A 27873-nucleotide genomic window follows, 5' to 3' on the forward strand; every position below is an offset into this window, starting at 1 on the left:
TTTAGTGTCTGCTTTATTGATTCTTCTGTGTTTTATATTACTTGTATTTTATGCTCCATTGGATAGTTTTAACTTTATTATGGGTTTTATGGTTATGCTGTTACTCTGTTTTGTGAGCCACCCAAAGTGTCCTTGGGCTATGGGGTGGCATACAGGTGCAATCATTCAATGAATGAATGAATCAATCAATCAAATAACTACAACATCTGTTCCTTTAAATGTTGGTAAGTTTCAGAAGGGCGGGGGGCGGTAAAAGAGGAGATTGGTTGGTGACTGAGAGTGTATGGGTGGAGCTTTTAAGGGTGTAAGGCAAGAGAAATAGATACTTTCAATTTTCTCAGCTGTTGACAGTCAGTTGTGATCAGTCAGTGGTCTGCAGGATCTAAAGAGGCAGCCTTCTCGTTAGACTCTTAGTACAGTGGAAGGCATTTAGGATTCATAAAGGAAGGAAGTAGAATATTTTTAGGGCATATTAGTGAGCAGGGAGAGTCAAAACCTAATATTATCAAGTATTATATGGGTGTGACATATACCTGAGTGCAAAAGGGAAAGATTGAACACAAGATAAATAGAATAAAGACTGGTCAAAGAACATTCCGAAGAGAAAGGAGCATTTGAGAGTGATTATGAAGGGAAAAAGTGAAATATCTTAGTCAGAAGTTATTATACATTGTTTTATTCATTAAGGAAATAAGTTACTGAACATCTTGAAATCAATATGCTTATTGTACAAATAAAATTTTATTTTGTTTATTGTTAACCCAGAGACATAGACTATTTGAATATCAGTGTTGTCATCCTCAGGACCACATAGTCCAATGAAGGAGCCTTATAGCTTGGCCCAATACTGTGGGAGAAGTTAATTAATAAGATTGGAATTAAATTCCTGGTGGCAGCATTACATACTGAAAGAGAGGAAAATATCAAGAAATTTAAAGATGCACAATATCCAAACAAGGAAAGAAGAGTATTCATGACATCTGGGTTACACTACATGACAATCATAAAGTGTGCTCTCTACCACAGGTTGCATATTCAAAATGGTACTTTGTGCGTATCTCAGAGCCCTGCTAGTGAAATAACACAGGGTGGCTTACTGTGACATGTGAACCAGCCCAGTGTAAGATCCAGAACAATTTTACCTGTCTCCCAGTGGCTCTCTGAAAAATGTGACTGTATTTCTCAGGTTGTAAGCAACAGGGAGATTACACGCTTTATAGATGCATCTTTTGGGGATTATGTAAATACATATACATAGGTAACTATATGTATTATACTCATAATGTTATAAATGCTAACAACTGGTTGGCAATAGTTTTATTATGCAGTTTGACCAAGGTGGAGGGTGTACATCTCTGCTTTCAAATGTATTAACTTTGGTGCATATTAATTTTTCTTCTTTGAATATATTACAACTAAAGAGGCTAAGACTATATTTAGTGTTCAGACTCCTTTCTGATTCATCATTATAGACTGTACAATAAGCAGTTATTCTTCCTATTTCATATCCTGAAAACTAAGAGTGAAAAAGAGTGTAGACCAAGATGTGATTTGAATAAGGAATTTTATCCAGCATTCTAATCAATGGATTTCATTGGCTTAAAAAGCATGTTGTTAGCTTATAAATGATTTCAGGATGGTGTATGAGCTTACAAATGATTGGAAGATTTGTGATTTCTTTTTAAGTTAATAATGTTTTACTGTAGTAGCCAACAAAATTAGCATCAATGCTTTCTTTTATTGTGCAAAGGAAGCTTGTTTGTGGAAAATGAAATGATGCAAAAATTTTGTATCTAGACTTGCACAAATTTTGGTAGAAAATGGAGCGGATGTGAACAAGAAGAATTCCAGTGGAAAAGACAGGTAATAAATGTAGTATATTATTTCATGACAGAATACAGGGGGCTAGGTGATATAATAGAGTCCAAATGTATCTTTAATATAAATGTATGTGTTTGGGGGTTATGCAGTAGTGCTATGATTCATACATATGCATTACCTACATCAACATTGTACAATGAAATGTAGGCAGGCTAAACTGTTTTGGGATGGCTCTTCAGAGAAAGCATATTGTCCTGCCATTCTTGCTGTTTTAGTTCTAGCCATGCATTGTTTTTGGAAGTATCAGTATTTGCTTGTGAACAAAATTTCAAGTATATATCAAAACAATGTCAAGCAAAATTGGCAAAACGAATAAATACATATGTAGCAATAAATATTTTTTGTCATGGTCTCTGTGCATCACATATATGGGCTCTGTGCCTGCATGGTACCTCTTGTCAGGAAGTTTTTCGTAGCTAAGCTCAATTTTGGTGGAAGCCCCACCCTCCTCCCTCTAGTATAAATAGGTGGGGCCCCTGCCATTCTCCCTAGTTCTTTTTTGATGGCTATTTGCTGAGGGTCTCTTGCTCTCCATGTTCCTCCAGACTTCCAGAACTTTCTTAACTTTCAAATACCTCTCCACTTACCACTTCTAGCGATTTGCCTCAGCAAAGATTAGTGAGTGGGCTCGCCCCACTGCCAGAACTTCACCTGGCAGACTCGCAAATACCAAAAGACCAGCTCAAAACCAAAATGTGGAGCCATGCCTTTATGGTGATACAATTGGTCACCACAAAGTCTCAGGATCACCCTTCAACCTCACAGGGTCCTGCCTTCTTTCACGAGAGAAAGAAGTCCCACAAAATGGCAGATGACACTAAGATGGCAGCCAAAAAGGGTAAAGAAAAGCCCTCAAAATGGGCCTGACACTGCTTACCATTGACACCGTTGGTATGTATGCAGTCATTAATTCTACCAGCAGCCCTGGTTTCCACATCCATGCTAGCCCTGCAACTAGTCTTGCCACCAACTCCACCACCGTTCCACTGCCAGCTCTTCGATCAGGCTTGATAGCATGAGTGGAACTGGTTGCACCCCACTCTTTATCTGAAGGGGAGATACAGGGTTGTGAGCCATCCTGAGGCTATGCAAAGGATGGCATGGAAATGTTTTAAATAAATACAGGACACACCACTCTGTACCCAGGCCAGTCTACTGCCTCTGTATCAACCTGGATTCATTGGTTCCTGACAGCAAGACCAAGTAGTTTTTCCCACTCTCCTACCCAGCAACTGTAGGAACTTCTCATCAGCCCCATCCCAGAGCTCCATCAACCTTAGATCAGATTTTAAGGATATCTCAGGAGAGGGACACAGTAATTATAGGAGATTTCATTCTCCTGGATATTAGTTGGGAGACTAACTCAGCGGTGACAGCCAGGTTCTTAGATGCTATACAGGGAGGTTTTTTCATGCAGAGGGTCTGAGAGGCAACAAGGGAGGGAATATTCTTGACTTGCTTTTGACTAACAGGAGCTGAGAGATGGAGTACAGATTAGGGAAGCTCTGGATGCGAGCGATCACTCCCTCCTTTGCTTTGAGATCAGGGGAACAGGTTGAGTACTAGAAGCTGAGACTTCAAAAGGGCCAACTGAAGGCCAGACTGGGGAAAGTCTCCTGGAATAGGTTACTGGAAGGAAGGAAGTTGAAGAGGGATGAATGGTACTCAAAAGGGAGGTTTTGGAGGCACAAGCCTTGAAGATACCTCTAGTCAGTAAGGCAGGGAGATGAAGGAGAGTGCTGCCATGGATGTGAAAGGAGGTGGTAAGAGGGATTTGACACAAGAGAAACCTCCGTAGGAAATGGGTACTGGGGCAAATAGACAAAAGGGTATACCAGGAGGAGGAGGCCTGTTGCAGAAGGATTCTTTGCATGGCTAAGGCTGATTACAAGCTGAGATTACAAGCTGAGACTCTGCAAAGAATATCAAGAGCAACAAAAAGGGCTTCTATCAGCATGTAAATAGCAAGAGGGAGACAGGTAGTGGAACCACTTAATAAGGAGGAAGGGGATCCAGTGACTGATGTGAGGGAACAGGCACAGAGAGATACCCATGGCAGATTAGATGAGGCCGGGGACTTAGGGGTACAGATTAGAGTCACCCCCCGAGAAGCCAAGGGGCTCCTCAGGGCATTTGACATAACAAAGGCGCCAGGCCCTGACGCGTTACACCCAAGAGTACTTCGAGAGTTGGCAGGGGTTCTCTCACACCTGCTGGCCTCCATTTTTGAGGTCTCGTGGAGAATGGGTGAAGTTCCAGAGGACTGGAGGGTGGCGTCAGTGGTCCCAATTTTCAAAAAGAGTAGTAGAAGGGACATGGGGAATTACAGACCAGTTAGCCTTACATCCATTGTAGGAAAAACAACAGAAAGGCTCAAAATAGCAAGAGATCTAGTGATGCTAGATAGGGAAGGGAAGCTGGCGACCACACAACATGGTTTCTGCAAAACCAGGTCCTGCCAGACGAATTCAACAACAAGGTTTCGAGGTGGCTAGATGGAGGGGATGCAGTGGATGCGGTTTACCTGGATTTCAGCAAGGCCTTTGACAAAGTGCCCCATGATATCCTGGTTGAAAAACTGAGTAGTTTTGGGATAGACCAATGCACTGTCTGATGGATTAGGGCATGGTTGACTGACCAAAAGCAGAGGGTAACCATTAGTGGCGAATCATTGGGATGGCTGCCAGTGACAAGTGGGGTCCTCCAGGGCTCTGTCCTGGGGCCGATCCTGTTTGCTCTTTTCATCAATGACATGGAAGAAGGGGTGAACAGTCTGCTGTTCAGATTTGCAGATGATACTAAAACCAGTGGCCACAACTGAAGAGCAGGTACTCCAGATCCAAAAGGATCTGGACAGACTATGGAAGTGGGCAGGAGACAACAGGATGGCGTTCAATGTGGATAAGTGTGAGGTCTTTCACTTGGGGCATAGGAATGGGTGTCATAAGTACAGGTTAGGGGACAAGTGATGAGACTGAGGGAACTGGGTCTTTTCAGCCTGGAGAAGAGGAGACTCTGAGGGGATCTGTTGGTGACATATAGGTATGTGAGGGGATGTCACACGGAGGTGGGTAGAGATCTGTTCTCCCCTGCAGAGGAGGGCAGGAAGTGCTTCAACGGAGTGAAGCTCAGGGAACCAAGGTTCAATTTAGATGCCAGGAAGTACTTCCTGACAGGACCTCAAGGGTATGGAATGGGCTTCCACGTGAGGTGGTTGAGGCCCCATCGGTGAGGGTGTTCAAGGATAGGCTTGACAAGTTTGTAACTTCAGGGTGCCCTGCTCGGTGGGTTGTGGAGATGGCTGCAATCTTGGTCGCCACCCAATGCCGAGTTCGCGACCCAAGTCAAAATTTTCATGAAATTTTTGTTCTTGACACAATTTGGTTGTGAATCAAGGCGTTCGTGAGCTGAGGTACCTCTGTACTGTCATACGTGATGAGATATTGAACTTTTCTACATGATGCTGTTAATCCACTGTATCTACTCTCAATTTCATCACAGAGTTGAGATTGGAACTCATTTCCTTTCATGCTTTCTTGTTTCCTGCTTTTCAGCTACCTAACCTCTACGTGACAGTGTAGTATAGCAGAATAGCTCAAATTCATAAATGAAAATAGCATTTTCTTTTCACTTTTCTTAAATAACAACACATTTTCCCTGCTCTGAAAAAAATCACCAAAAATGTGGTTTAAAAACAGAGCCAACACTAAAGAGTCACACAGTTGTTTAGAGAGCTGCAAACAACTGTGAAATGATAAGTGTGCAATAAATGCCTTGTGTAGGAAAAGTCAAAGACATGCATCCATTACTTTGTATAGCAGTATACATTTATGCAAAGTTCTTAGAAGTAAATATTCAGCCAGAACAACTTTTAGAATAAAATATGGGTTACTTAATGATTTAATTTTCATTTTTAACAGCCATACAAAATAGTGTTTTTGGTTTTTTTAATAAGCATTTTTATTTTACAGTTTAATGATTGCTTGTTTTGCGGGTCACTTGGACATTGTTAAGCATCTCAGAAGCCAAGGAGCCTCCTGGCAATCCAGAGACCTCGGGGGTTGTACACCTATGCATTGGGCTGCTGATGGAGGGCACTGCAATGTTATTGAGTGGATGATCCAAGATGGCTGCGAGGTACAGGTTCCTTTATGTAACAAGAAACATTTTAAAGCAGTTTTTCAGATGTGTACATACGGCATTATAGATTTATGTTGGTAAGAACTATGGAATAGTGTGCTGCAAATGTGCAAAGCACAGAAAAAAATGCATTACCTGCTTAGATAAGCTTTTATATTACATTAGTTTGTACTGAATACTGTAATTGTGTCTAATTTTGTAATCTGCAAAGTACCATGAGGTTAGTTTTCTTATTAGAAATCCTATAATTATTTTTAGTCTGATTCAGCATTGTTGCCAGTACTGGTGAAATAATACAGGACACTAGAGCCTGAAGTAAATTCTGATAATGTCTAAATGTTGAGTTGAATTGAGAGTGTGCATGTCTGTAAGCTACTTATGCAGGGGGACATTTCCACTTCCTGCTTTCTATCACAGCGTTTAATTTTTATTTATTCATTTTTAAATTTATATGCCACCCACTAATTCCAGAGAAGTTTCTAGGTGGCTAAATACATAAATGTAGACACAACTGAACATATAAATTAAAATATTTTAAGATGGCAAAGTCAGCATTAAATGTAATTATAGCATTTGAAAAGCATAATCATTATGCCAATTATATGTAGGCAGCATCTGGAAAGGTAGAATAAAAATACATGAAATGTATTAGTAGAAAGTAGCATTAGTTGGCATTATTATGACCACCAATATTACCACTACGGCTGTTGCTACTACATATTTATCTACAGTATGTAATGCATTATACTGAAAACAGTAATGACATCTTCCTTGCCAAAAAGTATTCAGTCAAAGTAAAGTTGAAAGGTTGAAGAAGGAAAACAAAGGTGTACTAAGCATAGTGAAGTTGTAAATGAAACAACTTACCATAGAATAGGACACTGAGAATGTCATGTAGTATGACATGTAGATTTTGTGTAAAGAATAGTGAAGCTCATTATAATAGTGAAGCTCATTATAACAACAGTACAAAGCACAGTACAAAGCAAAATTAGAAGTACTCTAATGGAACAAACACTGAGGTGGGTAATAGCTCAGCAAGTATTTGAAAGAACAGATAGAATTTCCATTTAATTGAATGCATGTTTCACAGAGGAACTTCCTTTTGAAAACAGGTTGATCCTAAAGACACAGGCCTGGAATGGACTCCTCTGATGAGACTATGTGCAATAACAGGAAAAGCAGATGTGGCTGTACTTTTAATAGATGCTGGAGCTGATGTGAATACTAAAGATAAAGATGGCAAAACACCTTTAATGGTATGCTCTGTCAACAATAACACATTTACATTCTAGCTTTTTACCTCTTGTGTGAAACCTCAGGTGGCTTAAATATTCCTCAACTCCAGTTTAATGTCATAACCCTGTGAGGTGGGTTAACTAAGAGTAACTGGCTCAGAGCATCCAGTGAGGCTCATGGCCGCATGGGGACTAGAACCTGGATCTCTTGGGCCCCCAATCCAACACTTTAACCACCATACCACACTGTCTGTACCATGTATTAGCATCATTTCCAATAAGGGGAGCAAGAGTGGCTTGGATCTAAAAAATTTTTTTCCTTTCACAGAAAGCTCCTCATGAAAGGAAATATCCAGTTTGAACAATCACAGTCCAGTTTGTATATGGCTGTTTGAGCCTGCAACAATCAGCATCTGTACTGGTTTCTACCTACTTGCCTGTTTCTGTTTTCAGTTGAATCAAGGAGTTCCCTGTTTCTGAGTTGTTTTATGATGTCCAAACCTGAACCATCATGGTTTAAAAAGCCCAGAGCTAACCCAGAAGAAGCTGAAGTAGCGAGCTTGCTCACTCCTATGTGCCCCTCTCAGTTCCTGAATTTAACAACCTAGGAATTGGCCATGATGCATGAACCTCATTATTGTATCTGACCTCAGGGAAGAATACTGCATGAGAAATTATTCTTAATCCAAATAAGTTCTTCCATTTGTATAAAGTCTTTATCTACTTCATCACTTTATCTACTTCCCTGTAACCTTCCAGAGTTCATAGTCTATAGCCTATCATGTTTCCCATACTATAGCACAATGGTGGTGAACCTATGGCATGCAGAGCCCTCTCTGTCGGCACACGAGCCAAGTCGCCCCAGCATCACTCTAGCAGCTGAGTATCGAATAACAGCGCACATAGGGGCAATGTGCATGCTCGGAAAGGAGTAGCGGCACCAGGTGATGATGTCACAAGCCACGACTCATTAGCCGCAACTTGTCTGAGCTTTCATAAGGCTGGTCAGCGTGCTGTCAAGGATATACAGAATGTCCCAAAAAAATGGACATCATTCCGTAGTCTAATGACATAGCCAATTCTTGCTCAAATGATCTCAAATTTTAACAAAATTTGTTATGAAATTTTGATGAAATGAAATGTTATGCAAGACATGCTACAGAGTGTTTGGCAGAAGGTAGACTACCGACTTGACATGGGTCGTGTCACAGGCGGTGCGCATATTGAACATTTGTGAACCTTTGTGAAATCAGGTATACAATCTAAATCCCTTTGAAGATCTTGTTTGAATTTTGATAAATCTTTTATTGTTGAACGTGATGCCTATTTAATTTCGTTGGGCTAGGACATGTAGTTACTCAGATATTTATATTTCAAATAATGTCAAATTTTATGGGACACCCTGTATATATATTGCTTGGACTGGCTGTGAGTTGTTTTTTCTAAACTGAAACCTCAGTTTTCAGGTTTGATTGCAGTGTGGGCACTTCGCAATAAATGAGTGTGTTTTGGGTTGCAGTTTGGGCACTAGGTCTCTAAAAGGTTCACCATCACTGTATTGGGGTTAGAAAAACGCGGTGTCCTTGCATGTTTTTGATTGTTGGAATGTGTTTGGAATGGGCAGAAATGATGAGCTGTGCAGAAACAGCTACTGAAGGAAGGCTTTTTCAAAATCACCCTCTTTTTAATGGAGCTTTCACTTCCTACTAGGGTTAGGGGTGTGCACCAGGGTAGGGTTAGGGTTGGAAAAACGCAGTGTCCTGGCATGATTTTGATGGTTGGAATGTGTTTAGAATGGGCAGAAATGATGAGCTGTACAGAAACAGCTACTCAAGGAAGACATTTTCAAAATTGCCCTCTTTTCAGTGGAACTTCACCCCCTATTAGGGTTAGGGGTATGCAGCAGGGTAGGTTTAGGGTTAGAAAAACAAGGTCTCCCGGCATGATTTTGATGGTTGGAATGTATTTAGAATGGGCAGAAATGATGAGCAGCCGAGCATTGGATAACAGCGCACATAGGGGCCATGCACATGCTGAGAAAGGAGTAGCTGTGCCAGGTGATGATGTCACGAGCAACGACTCATTAGCCTTCACTCATGTGAGCTTTCGCATAGCCGATCAGTGCGCTGCCTTGGATATATATATATATTTGCTTGGACTGGATGTTTTTTTTTTTTCCTAAACTGAAACCTCAGTTTTCAGTTTCTATTGTAGTGTTGGCCCTCTGTGATAAATAAGTGGGTTCTTGGTTGCAGTTTGGGCACTTGGTCTCTAAAGGTTCACCATCCTTGCTATAGCACTATCATAAATGCATTGTGGCAGTGTATTGTGAGACCTTTGCCAGTACCTGCACAAAAGTCCACAGAATGACAATCAACATTCATTTCTTAATGATCACATAAATCCAAGCTTTTGTCTATACTTCGAAAACCTTTAGTGTTTATGTTCTATGGATTCAGCCGGCGAGATGCTTTGCCTTCATAGGCCTTGGTGGAGCATTTAAGCCTATATTTGTGTACTTTCGGTTGAAAGCATGTAACTTGGCACAATTATGCATTGCCCCATTCTAAGCGTTTTTTAAAAAATACGGATTCCAGTAAGCAATGCCAGCCCCACCCTGAGAAGCAGGAGACTCTCAAAATATGTTGCTCAATTTTTAAGTCCATGAGCCAGAATAAAAATTCTTACCATATGTAATGAATAATGATAAATATGACTTTTAGCAAGTTCTGTACCCTTAGATATGGAAAATAGGTGCAGAACTGAAGTTAGCATATATTTTGTGTATAATCCCAATTTTTATAAAATGTCTCTCAGGCTGGCGCAGCAAGGTGAACTGCCCTGTTTCAAGCATCATTAGCAGAAGGTAACAGAAGGCCCCATTTTCTGTAGTTGTCATGCTCTTGGTATAGTGTTGTCTGAGTTGCTACAACATTGCTTCTATCTCAGTGTTTTATTTGGGTTCCAGACTATGTGAAATGTATTGTCATCATGGCAGTGATAAGGCACTTAAGAGTGTGCAAGTTTTGGGCTACCCACAATCATATCCCTGAATTTCACAAGGAATGGCCTGTACAGGATACCACAGCCTTGTGGTCAACCCAATGCTTTGTTGGGATGCAATACATTATTAGGTATGACACCCTTGTCAAATAACAATGTATACTGCAATGGATACAGAAAAACTGGTGTACGGTCCTGATTAAGCCTTGGGAGATGAGAAATCCAAAACATCTGAAGATTTACCTTCTGTCTTCTCTTGATGTAGAAAATACTCATTTATAAGCAAAAGGTATAAACATATTTCATTTATTTCAAAACAGTAAAGGAGTTTGACAGCAAGTTTAATGTCTTTAACCTGAAGTGCAGAATTTATAACGAACTCTGGTTTAACTATTCTGCTTCTTGAGAGGGAGAAAGACCTCTGTAAAAGGAGATTAGATAGTAGCACACCATACTAGAAGTCCCCCAATGGAAGACTTCTACTGTTTTGAATACTCTCTCTTACACAACGTGGTCAATCTTTCTGGGATCAGTGTTTTTCTGCATGTACTCTTAATGTTTCTCACCCAAACAGCATGCAATGCTTGCTCAAAGAACCCTTTCTTTACTGGTTTGCAACATCAGAACACCTTTTTCCCCTGTTGTCATGACAAGAGGATTTGCAAAGTAATACTTCATTTTCTCTTTGATTTCCTTTTTAAGGCATTTTATATCAGATATCTCTTGTAGTTTGGTGCATGAAGTCGAGTACATAATCTGAGCAGATTCAAACGTTTCTTTAATAGGATGAGTCTTCTTATTCCTTCATACTTGGAAATTCATCTTTCTGAAGTACTGCATTTGTAGATTCTATAAAGATCAAGATGCTTTCTGTCATGTTTTCATTCCAGTCAGGAGAGAGAGAGAGCGATTGCCTCAACTGTCTCTGATCCTACATGTCAAACTAGTCTAGTTCCTATAAAACCTTTTCTTGGGATAGATGACCCACCTTACACATAACATTGGGTGGAGGAAGGATAGGATGCTTTGAATATATACTGCAAATGCAGAGTGCGAATATGACAGTTTGCAAATGTGTGGTTCATGGAAGATAACTTAGTTCAGGAAAGCACAAGTAGATGCAGCTTCTTGTTAGTGCAGCAATTTACCATCTCAAAGTTCTTAGAATAGCCCTTAGCTTCTGTTATAGGGCACTTTTAACCATTTTTTTCTTCAGCTATCCAGAAAGCTTGGCAGGCTTACGCTGTTGTATTTCTGTTTGCTTGTCTCTGACTGATACAGTCAATTGAACAATTTAGTAATATAGTCAACTAAAATAAATGTTGAAGAAGTTGCTAGAAGTATTGGGAGTATAAACAATAAATAAATAAATTCATGCTATAGAAAATTATTCATGAAATAGCTACATAATTGTGTTACTTAATTTGTCTCCCACCTCCCATTTCCCCCTTTCCTTACATCAGTGGTTCCTTAAACCAATTTAGAAGAAAATACTGTCCACTTTTGGGCACATTCATTTGTTTCTACTAAAAGTGATTAAGAAGTCAGCTTCGGTAGAAATGGTAACAAGATGGAGATTTGTTTCTCATCAGTTGGAGGTTTCTTAAGCAGGAACTTTCAGAATAGGAACATATTGGTAATTTAAACAAAATCTCCTTTATGTTCTAATATTGCACAATAACTGTGTTAAGTCATAATGCAACTGTTGGCTCTATTTCTGCAATGTCAATTTATTCTGTAGAACAGTTTTACTCCCATTACTCCCATCATTAATTTTCTTTGGAGGAACAAGCCTATGTTATCCAATCAATCAATTATAGGATGAAAAAAGCATGTGATAAATTCAGCCTCCTGCCCAGTGCTCCAGTTCTTGCCTGTTGTTTTGATTAAAATGATCAAAGATTATTTCAGAATACAGGTGACTACACACAAGACTTTGATTATGTAAACTCTATCTGAAAGCAGTTCCTATATAGAATAAATGTCTGTATAGGAACTTGAATAATTCAATCATCATATGAGATGAATGTGTACTTTTATAGCAGGTTTACACTGAAGCATCTGCCCACTGCACATGCATTCAGCATAACATGAAAAAGATAAACTGTATGCAAGGGTCATTCAATCTCTTATGTGTAAGTGACTTTTAGTAGGAAGTTCAGTCTTGTGACAAGGAGCATTTAGATTCTGCAAACATTGGAAGGTATAGAATATGAAATTACACATAACATATCCCCTTCTATTTCCAGGTGGCAGCGTTAAATAACCAAGAAGAATTGGTCACATTGTTGCTAGAGAGAGGAGCAGATCCTGATATTAAAAATGAGGTAATTTTTAGATAACTTTTTTTTTACAAAAAGCAGCAACAGAATATTTAAAGAGCAAATTGAACATTTTTGTGGGTGTGCTTTTTTTTTTTAGTTTGGCAAAGGTGCCCTGGAAATGGCTAGAGGTTTGAACAGACAGGTATGGATCTGTTTTGCTTAAATCTATGTTTTGATTTTTAGTTTATTAGCATTCACCATCCCTACCACTTAACTAGATTCCTTGTTTTCTTCTCTCTCTCTCTCTCTCTCTCTCTCTTTCTTTTAGAGTGTGGCTTCGATAATAGAAGATAAAAAAAGGCGATTAAGTAGTATGCCAGTTGAGCTTTCTCCATCTTCTACTTCACAGCTCTGTGAAGCAAGTAAATGAAATCCTAATCTTGCCTGCCAAGGAAGGTGAGAATATGAGGACTGAATTCTAGTTGTTTTCCCCTTTCCTGTTTTAGTGTTGCATGTTCTTGGAACATTTTAATTAAAATATTAGTTTTTCTTTCATTTTTTCTGGTGCTTAAATTTATCTACATTTTAAAGCATTTTCTGTGCCCAGTTTTACATTGATTCTTTTGTGGGAGGGGAGAGGAGGTATCCTTTGATTTCAGGCTTAAGAGCTGATTCTGCATCATGAACTTGAATAGTGGCAGTCACTGACACTAAGGGAATGATAAGTTACATACATAGTGCCCAGCATTTTCTTACATCTCTAAAGTAACTGTCTAGGACCAGTATATGCAGTTACGTGAAGTATAAACCTTCCCCACAGCCACTTATTTTCCAAAAAATTATCACCACCTGGAACAAGTCACAGCACCTGAATATGCACCTCCTTGGTTGCAAGAGTGGGCTGAACCTTTCATAGCCCAAAAACATTACAAATTATGCAAAGGTTCACACAACATGCTAATTTTGAGTGGAAGTTGCATATTAAAAATGCCCACGGTATGAGCAGTGCAGCCTTGCTATGGTTCCAGTTTGGCCCTAATGATCCAGTGCTGTGGGCATCTTGTTGCAGCGGAGAAGTGCAATGTAACTGGCTACTCCAAAACAGAAGTGAGGTAGCAAGAGAAAAAAAGAAAGGGGAAATAACCACTGTCCACATGAATTTTGAGCTCTGTCCTAAGGACTGCTAATGTGATCCTGGATTCTTAAGGCTGGCACAGTATTAAGCAGCCAGGAGTTTTTGCAGAGCGATTTACTCTTATCTATAAGGCAATGAGCACAAAACTGGGGCTAAAGGACCCAGCTTGGGACCTGGGTACCTGAAGGAACGCCTTCTTCCATATTTGCCCTCCCACCCCCTGAGATCGGCAGCAGAGGCCCTCCTCCGGGAACCCTCCGTGAAAGACATTAGGAGGCAAAGTACCTGGAGGAGGGCTTTCTCTGCGGAGGAGCCACGCCTATGGAACCTAATAAAAAGGTCTTAGCCTGGCACCGTCGTTATTTGTTTTTCGGCACCAGGCTAAGACCATTTTATTTCAACGATATTTTAATAACTTTTAATATCAGTTTATAGGTTTTAATATGCAGCCAGGGTGGATCTGGATTTTATCTGTACTATGTTTAATTTTATTTATGTAAGCTGTCCCGAGGCTATGTGATGGGATGGCATACAAATGCTCTAAATAAATTAATAAATAATAAATAATAATTAAAGGAGAACACAACTTTCAGATTAAGGCTGCAATCCTTTCCACACCTGAGAGAATAAATTTTATTGGACACAGTGGGACTTAATTCTGAGTAAACATGTATAGGTTTACTCTGTTAGGCTGCGCTTCTATAAACAGTTATTTGGGAATAAGGCCAATTGATTTCAGTGGATCTTCATTCTGAGTAGTTATGCCTAGGATTGTACTATAAACTATTCATTAATAAACCCAATCTACTGATGAAAAGTGTTTGCCAACCATTGAAGTTAGCAACCAGGAAATTGTTCCTACACACTCAAACAGGTATGTAGTTTTTTCTCTACCTTCTCTACTGCTGCATGCAATGGAGTACAGGCCAGTTACATTTCTGATATTATCTGTTCCATTCTGCCAACTACCATCCATTTGGAATCCATTGTCATTAGGAATCCAAGATTCTGATGTTCTTGTCAACTGGGAAAGAAATGGTAATACCTGCTTTAGATCACTGGCTGTATTTGGATTTTTAAAAGGGTGTCACAAGTGTTTTTACAAAATGACTGACCTGGTGGGAGGCTTGCCTATTCACAAAATGTCTGCTGTGGTGGTCATGGCTGGCCATGAAATACTTATCTTAGAAGACAAAAATATGAAATTGCAAGAAAAGTAATTTCCACAAGAAAATAAAGTGGGATCCGAGTTGTATTCCGTAGTGCCATTCTGCAAACTCATATAGCACTAATGGAGCTCCACTGAATCTTTCTGTTCTCAAGCAGTCATGCATTGCATGTGCTAACCCATTTTACAACCTGTTGTGCATAGTGCAACAGGCTTTGTAGTCATTTGTGCAGTCATGCTTGCGGAAGGGTAACTTTAGTAAAAATCTCCTCTTGCACAGAACCTAGTTTCTGCTAGCCCTTTCTGCTAGTCATTTATGTTAGTGAAAAGATACAGTTGGATACTGCCTTGTGCTCCAAAACACAAAACTCCTATTTTGTATGCAAATAAAAATGGCACTAGAGGACAACCCTTCACTTTGAAGTTTGCCAACTTCCCAGTTTAAAAAAAAAGTTAAACTCTTAAATTAAAAATAAGGAGATGCTGGTAGCCTAGGAGACCTCAAGTGGGGCCCCTACAGGTGCATTGTCTGCAGACATACTGGATATGAAGCTGTAGAGTTTTCCTTCAAGTTTTCCCCAGACATAGAAAAACTGTTACCACAGCAACAGTTTATTCAGGGCTGAACTAAATGTAACAATACTTTGTGTGTACCTTGTGCTGAACACTTTTTTGTTCTCTCTTGTTTAATGAAATTTTGCTTGAAATGCCTTGAAATCTGAATCCAAAATCTCAGCCTCCAGTCTGAGCTGTCCAGAAAGCACCATTGTCCTTCATCTCAATTCAAAAACCAGAAAATGAACACAAACATTCCCCCAGCTAATAATCTCTTGCCAAGTTCAGTTTACACTGTTCATAAACAAAAGATTATCCATTCAGAGACCTTACAAAATATGCAAACAAGAATGCCTTAAGACTCTAAGTTGCAGCAAGTTAGAATATTATTCCCTTGACCAAAAAAAAAAAAAAAAATCTTACGATGTAAAAAGAAATAGTAAGAGATTTTTAAAAAAGAAAGACAAAGAGAAAAGGAGTAAATGTGTGTGGTGGGGTCAACTTTATAACTTGTTCCAGTTTACCTTATCTTGCCATCTCACTGTAATCAGAGCTGTAGACCAAGAGCCTTCATGCCCACCTGTCATTTAGAGAGGTAAACAACCCCTAAAAGACCATTTTAATCATCTAAACAAGATAAGGCACAGAGCAGCAACATTCACTGCTGCTTCTTCAGGTTGCCATTCACCCGGAAATCTGGCATGGTCATTCGTTTCATGGTAACAACAACCAATTTAGACCCACAAATTCAGCACATTCTACAGGCAGTTTTATGACCAAACACTAGATGCTTCCGTTCTATCAAGTGGAACAAGTTCAAGAATTATGTGAGGGAACATACTTTCAATCCGATGAAGGCACTAGTACATAGAATATTGGACTTCCTTCATTCCTTACATCTCAGAGGTTTGAAACTTTCCTCCATCAATGTCTACTTCTCTGCTATTTCATCTCTAAGGGACCCAATTCTCAGTTTTCTCTCAGTCCCTTTCATGGAGATTCATGAAGGGGCTAAACCCTCCCATTTGAACAGTAATCCCCATTTCGAGTCTATCGTTGGTGTTACAAGCTCTGACAAAACCCGCATTTGAACCTCTTGTAACTGCTGATCTGTGACTGCTCTCATGAAAGGTCTCATTCCTGGTGGCCATCACTTTAGCCCAGAGAGTGAGTCAGCTGTATGCTCTGCGAATAGACCATACCTGATTTTCCACAAAGAAAAGGTAATCCCGACTGCACCCTGCCTTTCTTCCAAAAGTCTGCTCAGCCTTCCACCTTAATCAAGATATGGTACTTACAGCCTTTTCCCCAGCCCTATCTACACTGGTTGAAAGAACATTACGAAGAGCATTGGCCTCTACAGATCCCATATGGAGCTGATACAGCAGACCAAAAGACTGATCATAAAATAACCTGACCGTTCCAAAGGCAAATCATTTGGTCCATAGCATTTAGCCCACTGGATCATGGAAATGATTAAACTAGCTTACCAACTGCTGCACTTAACATTACCGCACTAACCCAAAGCCTGCTCCACCACAGTTGTATCTACTTTCACTGCTCTTGATGCAGGCTCACCACTACAAGAACTATGTAAAGCAGCTACTTGGTCTACACCATCAACATTCATAAAACATTATCAGCTCAATGTTAAGGCAAGAAAGGACTGCTCCTTTGGTCATGCTGTACTGTCTTCCATTCTTCATTGACAACACTTCCCACCTCCACGGTATGCTTGCTAGTCACTCATCTGTGTGATGGCACAGAGACCATGAAGAAGAAAGTAAGATTGCTTACCTGAAACTGCCTTTCTTCGAGTAGTGATCTGCCGGCCCCACTTTGGTGTTGGCATTCACATACAGTACCTGTCTTCCTTCTAGCTATAGAGCAGTCAGGTGCTGAGGCCAAACATTGCTGAGGCTAAACAGGAGTCCTGCCTGTTTATACTAAAGAGGAGAGAGGTGGGGCTCCCTTCAAAAATTCTAGGCTTGGCTGGGAGAATCTTCCCAAACAGAGGCACAGCATCCATGTGTGTGAATGCACAGATGACCACTTGAAGAGCAACAGGTACCGGTAAGTGACCTTCTTCCAACCTTATGAAATTTCAGCCACAAATCTATTCATTTACTTATTTCATTTGTATACTGCCCAATGGCTGAGGCTCTCCGGGTGGTTAACAAAAGTTAAAATTAAACAAATATTAAAAATGCATGCATGTTTTTTTAGGAGTTTAGGTATACTCCACACTAACTTTAAATAATTCTGAACTACACAAGTTCTGGAGGATGGGTTGATTACTAGCTATTATTTCTGATATCTAGGACTTCTAAGTCCAGAGACATACCAGATGCCAGGGACAAACAAAAGTGCAGGGTAAGGATTCTTGCTTTCATGCTCCACTTGTGAGTTTACTAGAACCATCTAATTGGACATAGCTGAAAACAATACTAGATAAGCAATACTAAAAAATTCTTGGTATGATCCAACAGGGCTCTTATGTTTCCACTTTATGGGATTTTCACTTCTACCATCCAGCATGTAAAGTACTCCAAAATGGCCTGTCTCATTTTAACACCTCTTCAACATAGCCAAGTTCCACTAGGTAATACAGTTTCTTCAGTCAGAATTATCCACTTAAACTACAAACAATTCAATTTGAATCATGTATGAAAATTTACTGTTCCCCTGGGCACTAACAATTGGCAATGTACTTTAAAAATAAAACCTTGCAGCTCATCTTTACTCCCACTTAATTCCACTAACTAATTCGAGATGCTATTAAATTTAAGTTGAGATGGTATTGACATCTTAATGGCACCTTCAGGAAGAATATCTTCAGAGAATTTTCAGTGTTCACAGATCATTTTCTACTTTTAGAAAGAAAATTCATTGCACCATATCTGGACAACTAAATCACAGTTTTATTTCCCCAGCTATTCTGTTTTCAAACTCATTTAAAAACCACAAAGCAACATGTAATGAAGAATGTTTACTTTTTATTTAATATAGAATACTGAACATTGAATAGATTGTCCTGATATTGAAAGATATATTTGTATTCTTTTTAACACGTTATTGCAATAATCTTTACAAAAATGACAAACTGTTACATAGTGCATTGTGTAAAAAAAAGTTTAGCTAACTGAAATTTAATTGAAAGCATTAAAAGGGTTATAAACATTAATGCAATGGTTTATGTAATATCCACCCATTGTGTGTTAAATGGTCCATGATTAACAGTCTGTTACCACAGTCCTAAGCACATCAGGTGGAAGAAAGTCCCACTGATTTCCACAAACGAGACTAAACTTCCATTAAAATACATCATGGATCAAGTTATCAGCAGTTCAAATTATCTGTTAACTGCTACTCTTCTTGCAAAGTATGATAGCACCTTTGGAGCCAGTCCCAATGGCAATTCACATTGCATTTTATATTTCATCCTGAAAATGTGTTTGAATGATAAGATGTGACATACGAATAAAAAGAGATGAACCTTTCAGGTTCAGGAAACACTCTGGGAAATTGTTAATTAGGCACATTCTCAAATACGTTCTGCCTTGTCTAGTTTGCATTATCATGAATAATACAGACTAGTTAGGACATGGTCCTCTGTGGTTATCTGTAACCTGCCTAACCTGGAAGGTTATAGGCATCCAACTGCAAGCGAGGAGGAGTGTGGAGGTGAGAATTGTCCCTTGAAAGATTTTCAGTCATCTAGATACTTTCCCTCTCCTAGATTTGATGGAAGCCAGTAGTATGTAGCTGCTTCCTGGCCCTTGTCCCAAAGATGATTTTGTATCATGTGGGCCTCAGCTGCCATGCTGGTTTAAGGGCTCATTTTTCAAGGTTTCAGTAAGGTTTTTGCCTTTTCAATGAATGATCAGACGGCATTTACCAGCCATATGACTGTAACCCTAGTGTAGCTTCGTACAACCTGCAAAGATATCTGAATGTGGCTGTAGTTTCAGAAGGATATTTTAATGCAGGGTTTATTAATTGCAGGGAATTATATGCTGCTTTTCGCTGCTTTCAGGATAGGCTTCAAAATGGTTTAAAATACCTATTGCTGACACTGATGTATTTACAAATTCACATAATAATAAATAATGAATCAAGCGATATTGGAAATCTTTGACTGCAATCAGCATTTATTTATTTATTTATTTAGAAAATTTCTATGCCGCCCCATTCGCCGAAGCCTCAGGACGGCTCACAAAGCATTGGTTAATAGTGCAAAAATGCTTGATGGCCATCAACTTGGGCAGCTTTTAATGGGGATTATCTAAATTCTTGGGGTATAATTTGACTTCTGTGCTGTCATGATGAGTAGACTTTACCTCTCTGAACCTGGAGAACATGCTGCTCTCATGTGCTGTTGGCCATTGTAAAAATAAAATACTGTGTTATTAGTCTTCAATCTAATCCAAAATAATTTTTCTTATAATGTCCAATTTTGCACTAGCAAATAGTAATTCAAAATAATGTGGAAAGAAGAATATAAAAAAGAGAGTCAGGGAGTCTGTTCGTGCAGTGTTAATAAAGTAGAAATACTTGATTAAAATACTTTGCATTTGTATGTACAAAACTTTAGGCAGGAATTATTCAGTAAACTTTACTGGAATGGTTATCTTTCCCTACCATACATTTATCTAAAGCATGGAGTAATCGGCAGATAATATCGTCTAGCCATGTTCCCTTTACACTGTGTCCCCTGCAAGCCATGCATTATTGTGATTATTGGTGCATGTAGGGCTTCCCCTTAACTCGCCAAAGGTTCTGGGTTACAGAGACTCTTTACATTTGTACAGGCATAGTTTCTTAACAGTGCTGAATGTATGGCAAGCAGGTATGGAGCAAGTGAGTATATCTTCATGGAGAAGGCATGACCAGTTGGTGCAGTTTCACTCCTGTCTGATGCATTGTTCTTACAATTGAGGGGGCATCACTCATGGAAGCCAGATTTATTACCCTGGCATTGCCAAGTGGGGAGGGGACTGAGGCCATGAGGGAATGGTTTACCTAAGGCCATCTAGGGAGTTCCTGGAAGAGGCAAGATCTGATACAGAGTTTTTAACTGCTATACTTCATCAACTCAGGAAAGGGTTAAGACATGTCTATATAAGCGAGGTGAGAACCATGTGAACAAATCTTGTACTCTGAAATGAAGATTAAGACTGTAGAGAAAAGCTGTTACTGATCTAAAATGAATACTTTTTAATAAATCTTCCGTGGGTCTGCAAGAAAAAAATATAACTGAAAAAGGCCTGGTCTATTTCAGTGTTATGCAAAATTTATCTTGCTGTGTCTTATTAATGGTTTGAGGCAGTTTATCTTCTATCAGAATTTTACACTAATGCTTATCGCACCTAAAGTTATTACCTATACATAATCATTGGTTAATTTAAGTTCAGTATGCGTTTGGTCACTGACCTATGTTTTGGGGAAGTTTTGCCCTTCCTCTGAATCATTAAGAGTTGCAACAACAAGAATAATCAAGCTGGAGGTGGAGCTGGTTGGATTATGATCATAGTTCACAGGAACACTTGGCAGATGCCTTTTAGTCATAACAAATGTCTTACTGATAACCATACTTGGAGTTGGAAAATGTTTCTTAATAAGAAAGGCTAGTGAACTTTCCTTTTTGCCATTCTTTGTAGCATATGGCTCACTTGGATGATTCATCTGCTATTGCTTTTGTGGTTCACATGTTGTAACATTGGCATACTTTGATTCATGAGCTTATTTACATGGAACAGTGTGGATGAAAATGTTGGGGCTAGAGAGTTAACTAGAATATTACATTTATACCAACTCAATATTCTGAGACTGACTGCCTGTGAACAATAAGTTTTATGTTTTTATTAAGAATTACCCAACATTAAAGTATGCAAATATGTTTCTATAAGCCTACAGTATATATCACACGTCTGTAGTTTATGAATCGCATGGAACATTTTATAAACCAAATAATACCATTTTCAAATCACAAATGGTTTCAACATGGAGCCATTGGGAGCCATTCTTCAGTTTAGCTAGTTGTTTAGCTTTAATATAATCCATGTTTACAAGTTGCACTTTGTGGTAATCAATGAACAAGGACTGTGGAATCCTCACTGTGTGACCATAGGCCATCCTGCTCTCTTTTCCTCAGCATGCAGTACACAAACAGGGAGATAACTTAGCTTCTTGATACCACAATAACTGATCTAACAGCATTTTCCATACCACACAGATTTCTGCAGGGAAGCTGATACAAAATTAGCCAGAGAAAGTGAGTTCCCGTGAAAGCCAGAAAGAGCCTAGTATTTGCCAAAGGGTAATAAGCAGAAATATTTGTACTCAGCTTTAAAGTAATTTTGCTTGCTTAAAGTGTGTGTTACAGTTCTCTGTAGATATAGAAGGTGTGTTACAATCCTCTAGCTACAGACATTTCCTTTTAAGGATTATAAAATCAGATGCATGTATGCTTAGTGTTAGCATATTTTCAATCCCTCTGCTGGCACACAAGAAAGAATTTTACACACAACCAGTTGTGCCAGAATGGAGATGTGGCTATGCATTAATAGAGCAATCCTAAGGTGTTGGTCGGAGGACCATGGTGGAGGAACTGCCATTCCTAAGCCCTAGTGGCTCATGCTGGTCTCCACTGTTTTCATCTCCTATTGCTTATGTCATCTGGACAGTAGTAGTTCCTAGCTATCTTTGGGGTGGTGGTGGGGTATTAGGGGAGCAAAGAGACCTAATCCTGTGGATTCTGAACTAGCTCATTATTTCCTTTTCAAACTGCAAGGTAGCCAAGGTGCAGGAACTCTATTATCATTAACTTTTGCACTCACTCGCTTGCTCACTCTCCTCTCCCCTTTTCGTGTTTTGTATATATGCCTTGTGCAAATAGTGATATGCACAATAGTATCTTTAGCTGGCACTTCGTCATCAGTTAAAAAGTATTAGATTCCTGACCTGATATCTAGTAACTACTGAGTAGAACTTTGACCTGGATTTGAATTTCAGCTTGAAGTAATGATTCCCATGTATAAAATGGTAAATATATGTGCACATACATTATGAGAAGATGGGTTATTTTCTTAAATTTATTAATGTTTTGTTGAATTATTTAGTATTTTAATTGATATTTGTTTTGTTCCTCCATTCTCTATATTTTTGCAGCTATTTGTGATTGTTTTTAATTCAGTCATATCTACATCTGGAAGAAAACATTGTTGCAAGTGTGAATAAACTATCAATACCTATCATTTTGATATACACAACTAGAAGACAACATCTCAGTCTAGAAATATTGCCCAGAAATCATGGGCAGTAACATACCAACTTCCAAAAAGATATGCAGACAGAAAAATGTACATGATGTTCTCCAGTGCTAGATTGGCTGAAGTATGTCTGATCCAAAATTTCAGTATACATTTGATCCTTGGTAAGCTGACCTCTTTTGACACTGCAATGTGGAGAGACCTGGTGCAGGCTAATATGGCATAGGAGAATTCTTTACCTCATGTACAAATGATTGGTACCTTTTCTCCACTAGTCCAATGCTATTTGTATTAGCAAAAAGACAGTTTAAACTGAGGAAAATCTGGCATTTTTTTAAAGGCAATCTCTTTCAAGAATTCCCACTAAATGAAATAAAATATGATAACTACTTCAATCAAAAGCTTAAGTGGTTTTTTTCTGAATGGCAGTGAATTGGAATGAATGTGCTGAATGAAAAAGTAGGATGCACTTGGCAGACCCAGAAACTACTCAAGATGCATGAAAGGCAATTTAAGAGTTCCAGCAGCACCTGCCTTTCATTTCAGCTGAAATGCCAAATCCCATCTAAAAAAAAAGGTTGAATGCTACTATCATCAGTAACTCTCCTCATTTAGCATAAATATTGCATTAACATTTTCTAAAATACCTTATAAATTAATTACACCATAACATATGCAAGCTTTAGGAGCCAAACTATTTTCTAAGGAGGATTCTGTTTTGCTTTATTGGTTTTGTTTGTGATGTGGATATATTTATTTGGCTTATTCATAAGCAGGGTTGCTCTGGTTGCCTAGATACAGGGCGCAGTAATTGGGAAAGATAAATTACTTACTGGAAAAAGGCCAAAGGTCTTCTAAGGCCTGTTTTTCTGCCTGAAGAAGCACATACTACCGACTCTGAATATTAGCATGCTATACACACTACAGTGATGACCAAAATTCTAGAAGTTGATAACAGTTTTCTATATTGCAGAACAAATTATTTGTCAACATTATGTTGACAGGAAAAAAAATATGTAAACCTGTTCTTCTTTAGCAGGAATAGAATGGTTTAATATTGGTAAAAAGAAGAAGTGAATCTAATTCTGACAGTATTGAATATGAGATTGTTTTCATAAAGATCTGAATCAGGGATGGAAAGGATCCTATAGGGTTCCCCAATTCCATCTAGCATATCCAAGCTGCTCCCCTTTTATTGTTGGGTTAGTTCTTCACCCCCACTTACAAAATATTCAGCCCTGGATTATTGCTTAGGTGATCTGGAGAAGTAAAAATAAATACTCAGAAATTCCCTAACTGTAAACAGTAAGGTAAGACAATAGGAGGGCAGAATATCATTGAGAACGATATTAAGTTTAAAGGATCGCATGTATCCAGGCTGGGCAAGTCCTCTGTCTTAGTTGGCAGTTTCATATATGAAGCGGCTCTAAACCAAATGAACTTCATTTAGTGGCAAAGGTCATCAGTCAGAGGGATCATTTCCCACCCTGTTACCTATGATCCTTTTGAGATTTATTTATTTATTTCTATTTATATCCCACCTTTCTCCTGTTGAGGAACTCAAGGTGGCTACATGTAGTTCCCAGGTGGTTTCTCCTCCAAGCTCAATCCAACCTCAGACCTGCTTAGCTTCAACATGATGGATCTTTATGTGCCTTGAGACCATACTCAGGGCCCATGGACTTTATGATTGTAAAACATTTACTACTGTCTCTGGGGTCATCCACAGTTAAATTGATTAGCTGTGAATTAACTTGGCAAGTCATTTTATTTTCAGTCCAATCTAACTCTGATTGGACTGAGATAACATACTTTGTAGGCTGTCATCTTGAGGACCTTTGGATCTTTATGTGGAAGTCTTATGTTTCAGTCTATTGTACTGTCACACATTTACTAATGAAGAACATACAGCACATACATATCTACACTCATCTCCACATGATTGCACCCTAAGTATTTTAGAAAACATTTGGTTGAATAATTGGACCTACTATATATCAGCAAATTCACACTCAAATACTTTGGACAAATATACTCTCAGACTGCAATACCTCAACTCAGTAATGTAGAAAGAAAAGCCTACTTTATTAAGTATAAAGATTTCAATAATTTTCAGAATTTTTTGTTTTTATACAATCTATTCTGTCATAAGATCATCTTGTCTACACAATGTAAGATATATTGTAAGATAAATATATGCCTATATATGCATTTGGATTTTACCACTTCAAACTCTGCACAGAAACATGTAGAACTAAATGGGGGGGGGGACTCAAAGGAGCAAACCTAACAGAAATAAAGTCCTGGAACAACATTTATCCGTTCCATTGGTGACATTACAGTAATAATGTATTTGTAAAATGCAGCATTTTTTAAGTAAGTAAAGTTTTATTATGAAGACTGGTCACTTTCATAAATGTTTCAAAAGTGTTGAGTTCTTTGGATTGTAGTGTGTGAAAAAGGCCCAACAAAGGGAGTATTTCAGTGATGGATGGAGACCCTGAGGGAATGTGGTCCTCAGGAGAGAAAAGATCTCTCATCCCAGGGCAGGGTTAATCTATCAGTTCTTCAGAAGGCCTACCATGCTCCCAAACCCTAAAGCATGGACAGCTTCCAAGAACCAATCTTCCTCCACCCTTATCCACTGAGTATCCAAACAAACATCAATTCCCCATTAAAATAAACTGTGAGGGTGGAGCACACTTTGTTTTGAAGAAAACTCTGGGGTGGGAGTGGGTTGGCCATTGCATACTGTCAGATTTTGGTGGCAAATTTAGCTTTGCAAGGGGACATGCAATCCACTGGCTGTATGTTACTCACCACTGCCCTAAAGGAAGACCCTGTCCTTTGCTTTCCTATATTACATGTTTCTCTTTGGAGGACAGATAAAGGATTGGTATAGGTGATGTGTGGAAATACATATGATCAGTGTGGTTATATGACCTACTGCACCATGGATCACAGAAAAGTGCCAGTACCTTTGCGCTGTAGTGACTGGAATTAATTGTCAAAGCATTAAATCATATACCATGCCTAAAAACAAACAAATGAAGTTAAAATTGCCTCATACAATATACAGTACTCTTTCATTAAGAAAATTATTTTAAAAGCCTATACACTGTCTTGAAATACAGGTAATATACACAGCTGTGAGCAGATGCTGGGATATTTCACCAAGAAAAAATGGTTTGTGCTAGTGTAATATATCTGAAGGCATATCTAAACCAGTGGGATTTTGGCTTTGAATGAAGGCTGATCAATGACTAGACATACTAGAGCTGAAACAAATCATCCTATAAATACAAACTGGATTCTCTTGAAGTGGCCTCCAAAGTCATATGTTAGGTAAGGTTACTGAAGACTAGATTGCCCATCAAAATCGTGTGCTGATAGTAGGATAGATATTTGAACCTCAAAATTGGTTCAAAATTTTTTAAGGATGATTCTGCACTATGATGGTGGAGGTAGATGGTATTAAAAAGTGCCTAATGGCTTTTGCATATATTACATTATTTTCCCCAAACAGCTGTTGTATATCCCACTATATCATGCTGTGAAGAATCCTTTTCCTGGACCATCATGTAGACTGGAGTTAACATCAAAAGCACCTACCCTATTACTTTGCAAAGAGAGAGCACTCTAATTTGCTAGTGCACAGCATTAGGCCAAACAGCACTCCATTTATAGAAAGCTATAATAAAAGTCTGATGGTACAGGGTAAACTCATATGTTGTAAGCACTGATGTCAACAATTAACATCTGAATTTTTACACAGAAGCCATTACATAATGCTTTGGTCAACATCTTGCCCTAAATAAATGTATACATCCAGACAATTACTCATATTTGATTTTTATGCACTTACGCTACCATTCTTCCTGACTGAAGTTCAGATTCTTGGCTAACAGAACTAGCAATGGTTTGCTTCACTTTTCCTTAAATTTCACACTGAACTCATCTTTTACTTCCAGATTTGACTGTCACGGCCTTTGAAATTGTATTAGTCCCTCAATTTCAGCAGTTTCATTTCAACCCTAGTCAGCATGCTGAACGTACTTCCAGCCCTGCAGTAAAGAACAAGATCTAAAGTAAATAATCTTTGAGGAGAGTGTATAGCCTCTTGAGAAATCTGTAGTGAAGGATGGTTCAAACATCACAAAATGGCTTCCTTCCTAGGAAAACGTGGTAATGATGAAACCATATCTACTACAGTGCTCTGCACTGTAATAAATATTCAATATAAATTAATAATTTATCAGTACCTGAGCAAGGACGCAGACCACCTTCACACAGCATAGCACCAAAGGCAGCAGCTCAGAGTTCTTAGAAATAACAGGGGTTTACATGTCAAAAATTTTACTTATTGATATAAAAATATTGATCTTTAACAAGAGTTGAAAATAGTGCAAACTTCTGTCTTCACTTTTCAGGAGGTGATCTATTTGTTCATTTCATAGAAGCACCATTGCAGGATCGAGGCACATGAAGTGGAAGTTTAGGTACAGGCCTGTTTAATAAAAAAGGGTTAAATGTCACAAACATTAACAATATCAATTAACATAATTAATATTGTTATTAACATTAACAATATTATTAATTATGGACCAATATAAATTACATTATAAACATTCTGCTGTTGGGAATAGCTATATTTTCTTTGAAAAACAGCAACACTTTTCTCATTTAAATAATACAGGGCTTATTGCTCTCTCCTTTCCATATATTCTGACAATCCTTATTTGCAGCGATTCAAAGCACAATTGGAAAGTGACACCAATACTGAAGGAATATATGGGGTGGCTAAAATATCTTTTTCCCATCTGAAATGGCATTGGCTATTCAGTTACCAACTCTAGAACCATTTGTTTTGGTGCTCATGTCAGTTGCCACTAAATGGCAACTAAAAAGTAACACACCACTGCAATTTGTCTCATTGCTGCTACACATGTAATGCTTTAATACTCCAAGTATTTAGCAGTACTGTACATGCAACTGAATGGACTGTAGTCATGTTTTGAACTCCCAATATTAGGACTGTGTTCTTCAGTTAGTTCGGTAAGCCCCTTCCTGCAGATGTTCACAACACATCCATATTTTTTAATTTTTAAAATTTTTCAATCTAAAATATAACTTGGAATGCTTATAGCTACAATAAAACCATATAAGATTTAACATACAATTAAACCTTTAAAATATTGTGCCCCCACTATCAGGTTTG

The 27873-nt window shown here is 38.6% G+C and overlaps 2 protein-coding genes across 3 annotated transcripts in view; one reads left to right on the plus strand and one right to left on the minus strand.

Annotated features, from left to right (window-relative positions):
• FANK1 (fibronectin type III and ankyrin repeat domains 1) overlaps positions 1-27873 on the plus strand; it is a 46428-nt gene that overhangs the window by 17258 nt on the left and 1297 nt on the right. Inside the window, exons 6-11 of the mRNA XM_044445612.1 lie at positions 1798-1863; positions 5853-6018; positions 7137-7280; positions 12512-12589; positions 12684-12728; positions 12855-12982. Of these exons, the coding sequence (XP_044301547.1) occupies positions 1798-1863; positions 5853-6018; positions 7137-7280; positions 12512-12589; positions 12684-12728; positions 12855-12956 (601 nt within the window). The 3' untranslated portion in view covers positions 12957-12982. The remainder of the gene's footprint in view (positions 1-1797; positions 1864-5852; positions 6019-7136; positions 7281-12511; positions 12590-12683; positions 12729-12854; positions 12983-27873) is intronic.
• ADAM12 (ADAM metallopeptidase domain 12) overlaps positions 1-27873 on the minus strand; it is a 342499-nt gene that overhangs the window by 11395 nt on the left and 303231 nt on the right. Inside the window, exon 22 of one of the 2 annotated variants that reach the window (XM_044445563.1) lies at positions 26918-27162. In XM_044445563.1, the coding sequence (XP_044301498.1) occupies positions 27102-27162 (61 nt within the window). In that variant the 3' untranslated portion in view covers positions 26918-27101. Of the gene's footprint in view, positions 1-26847; positions 27163-27873 lie in introns of those variants that run through there. The other variant, XM_044445564.1, reaches the window with a different exon arrangement.

The sequence above is a fragment of the Varanus komodoensis genome, unplaced genomic scaffold (genome assembly GCF_004798865.1).
Source record: "Varanus komodoensis strain SLA01 unplaced genomic scaffold, ASM479886v1 scaffold49, whole genome shotgun sequence".
Classification (NCBI taxonomy): domain Eukaryota; kingdom Metazoa; phylum Chordata; class Lepidosauria; order Squamata; family Varanidae; genus Varanus; species Varanus komodoensis.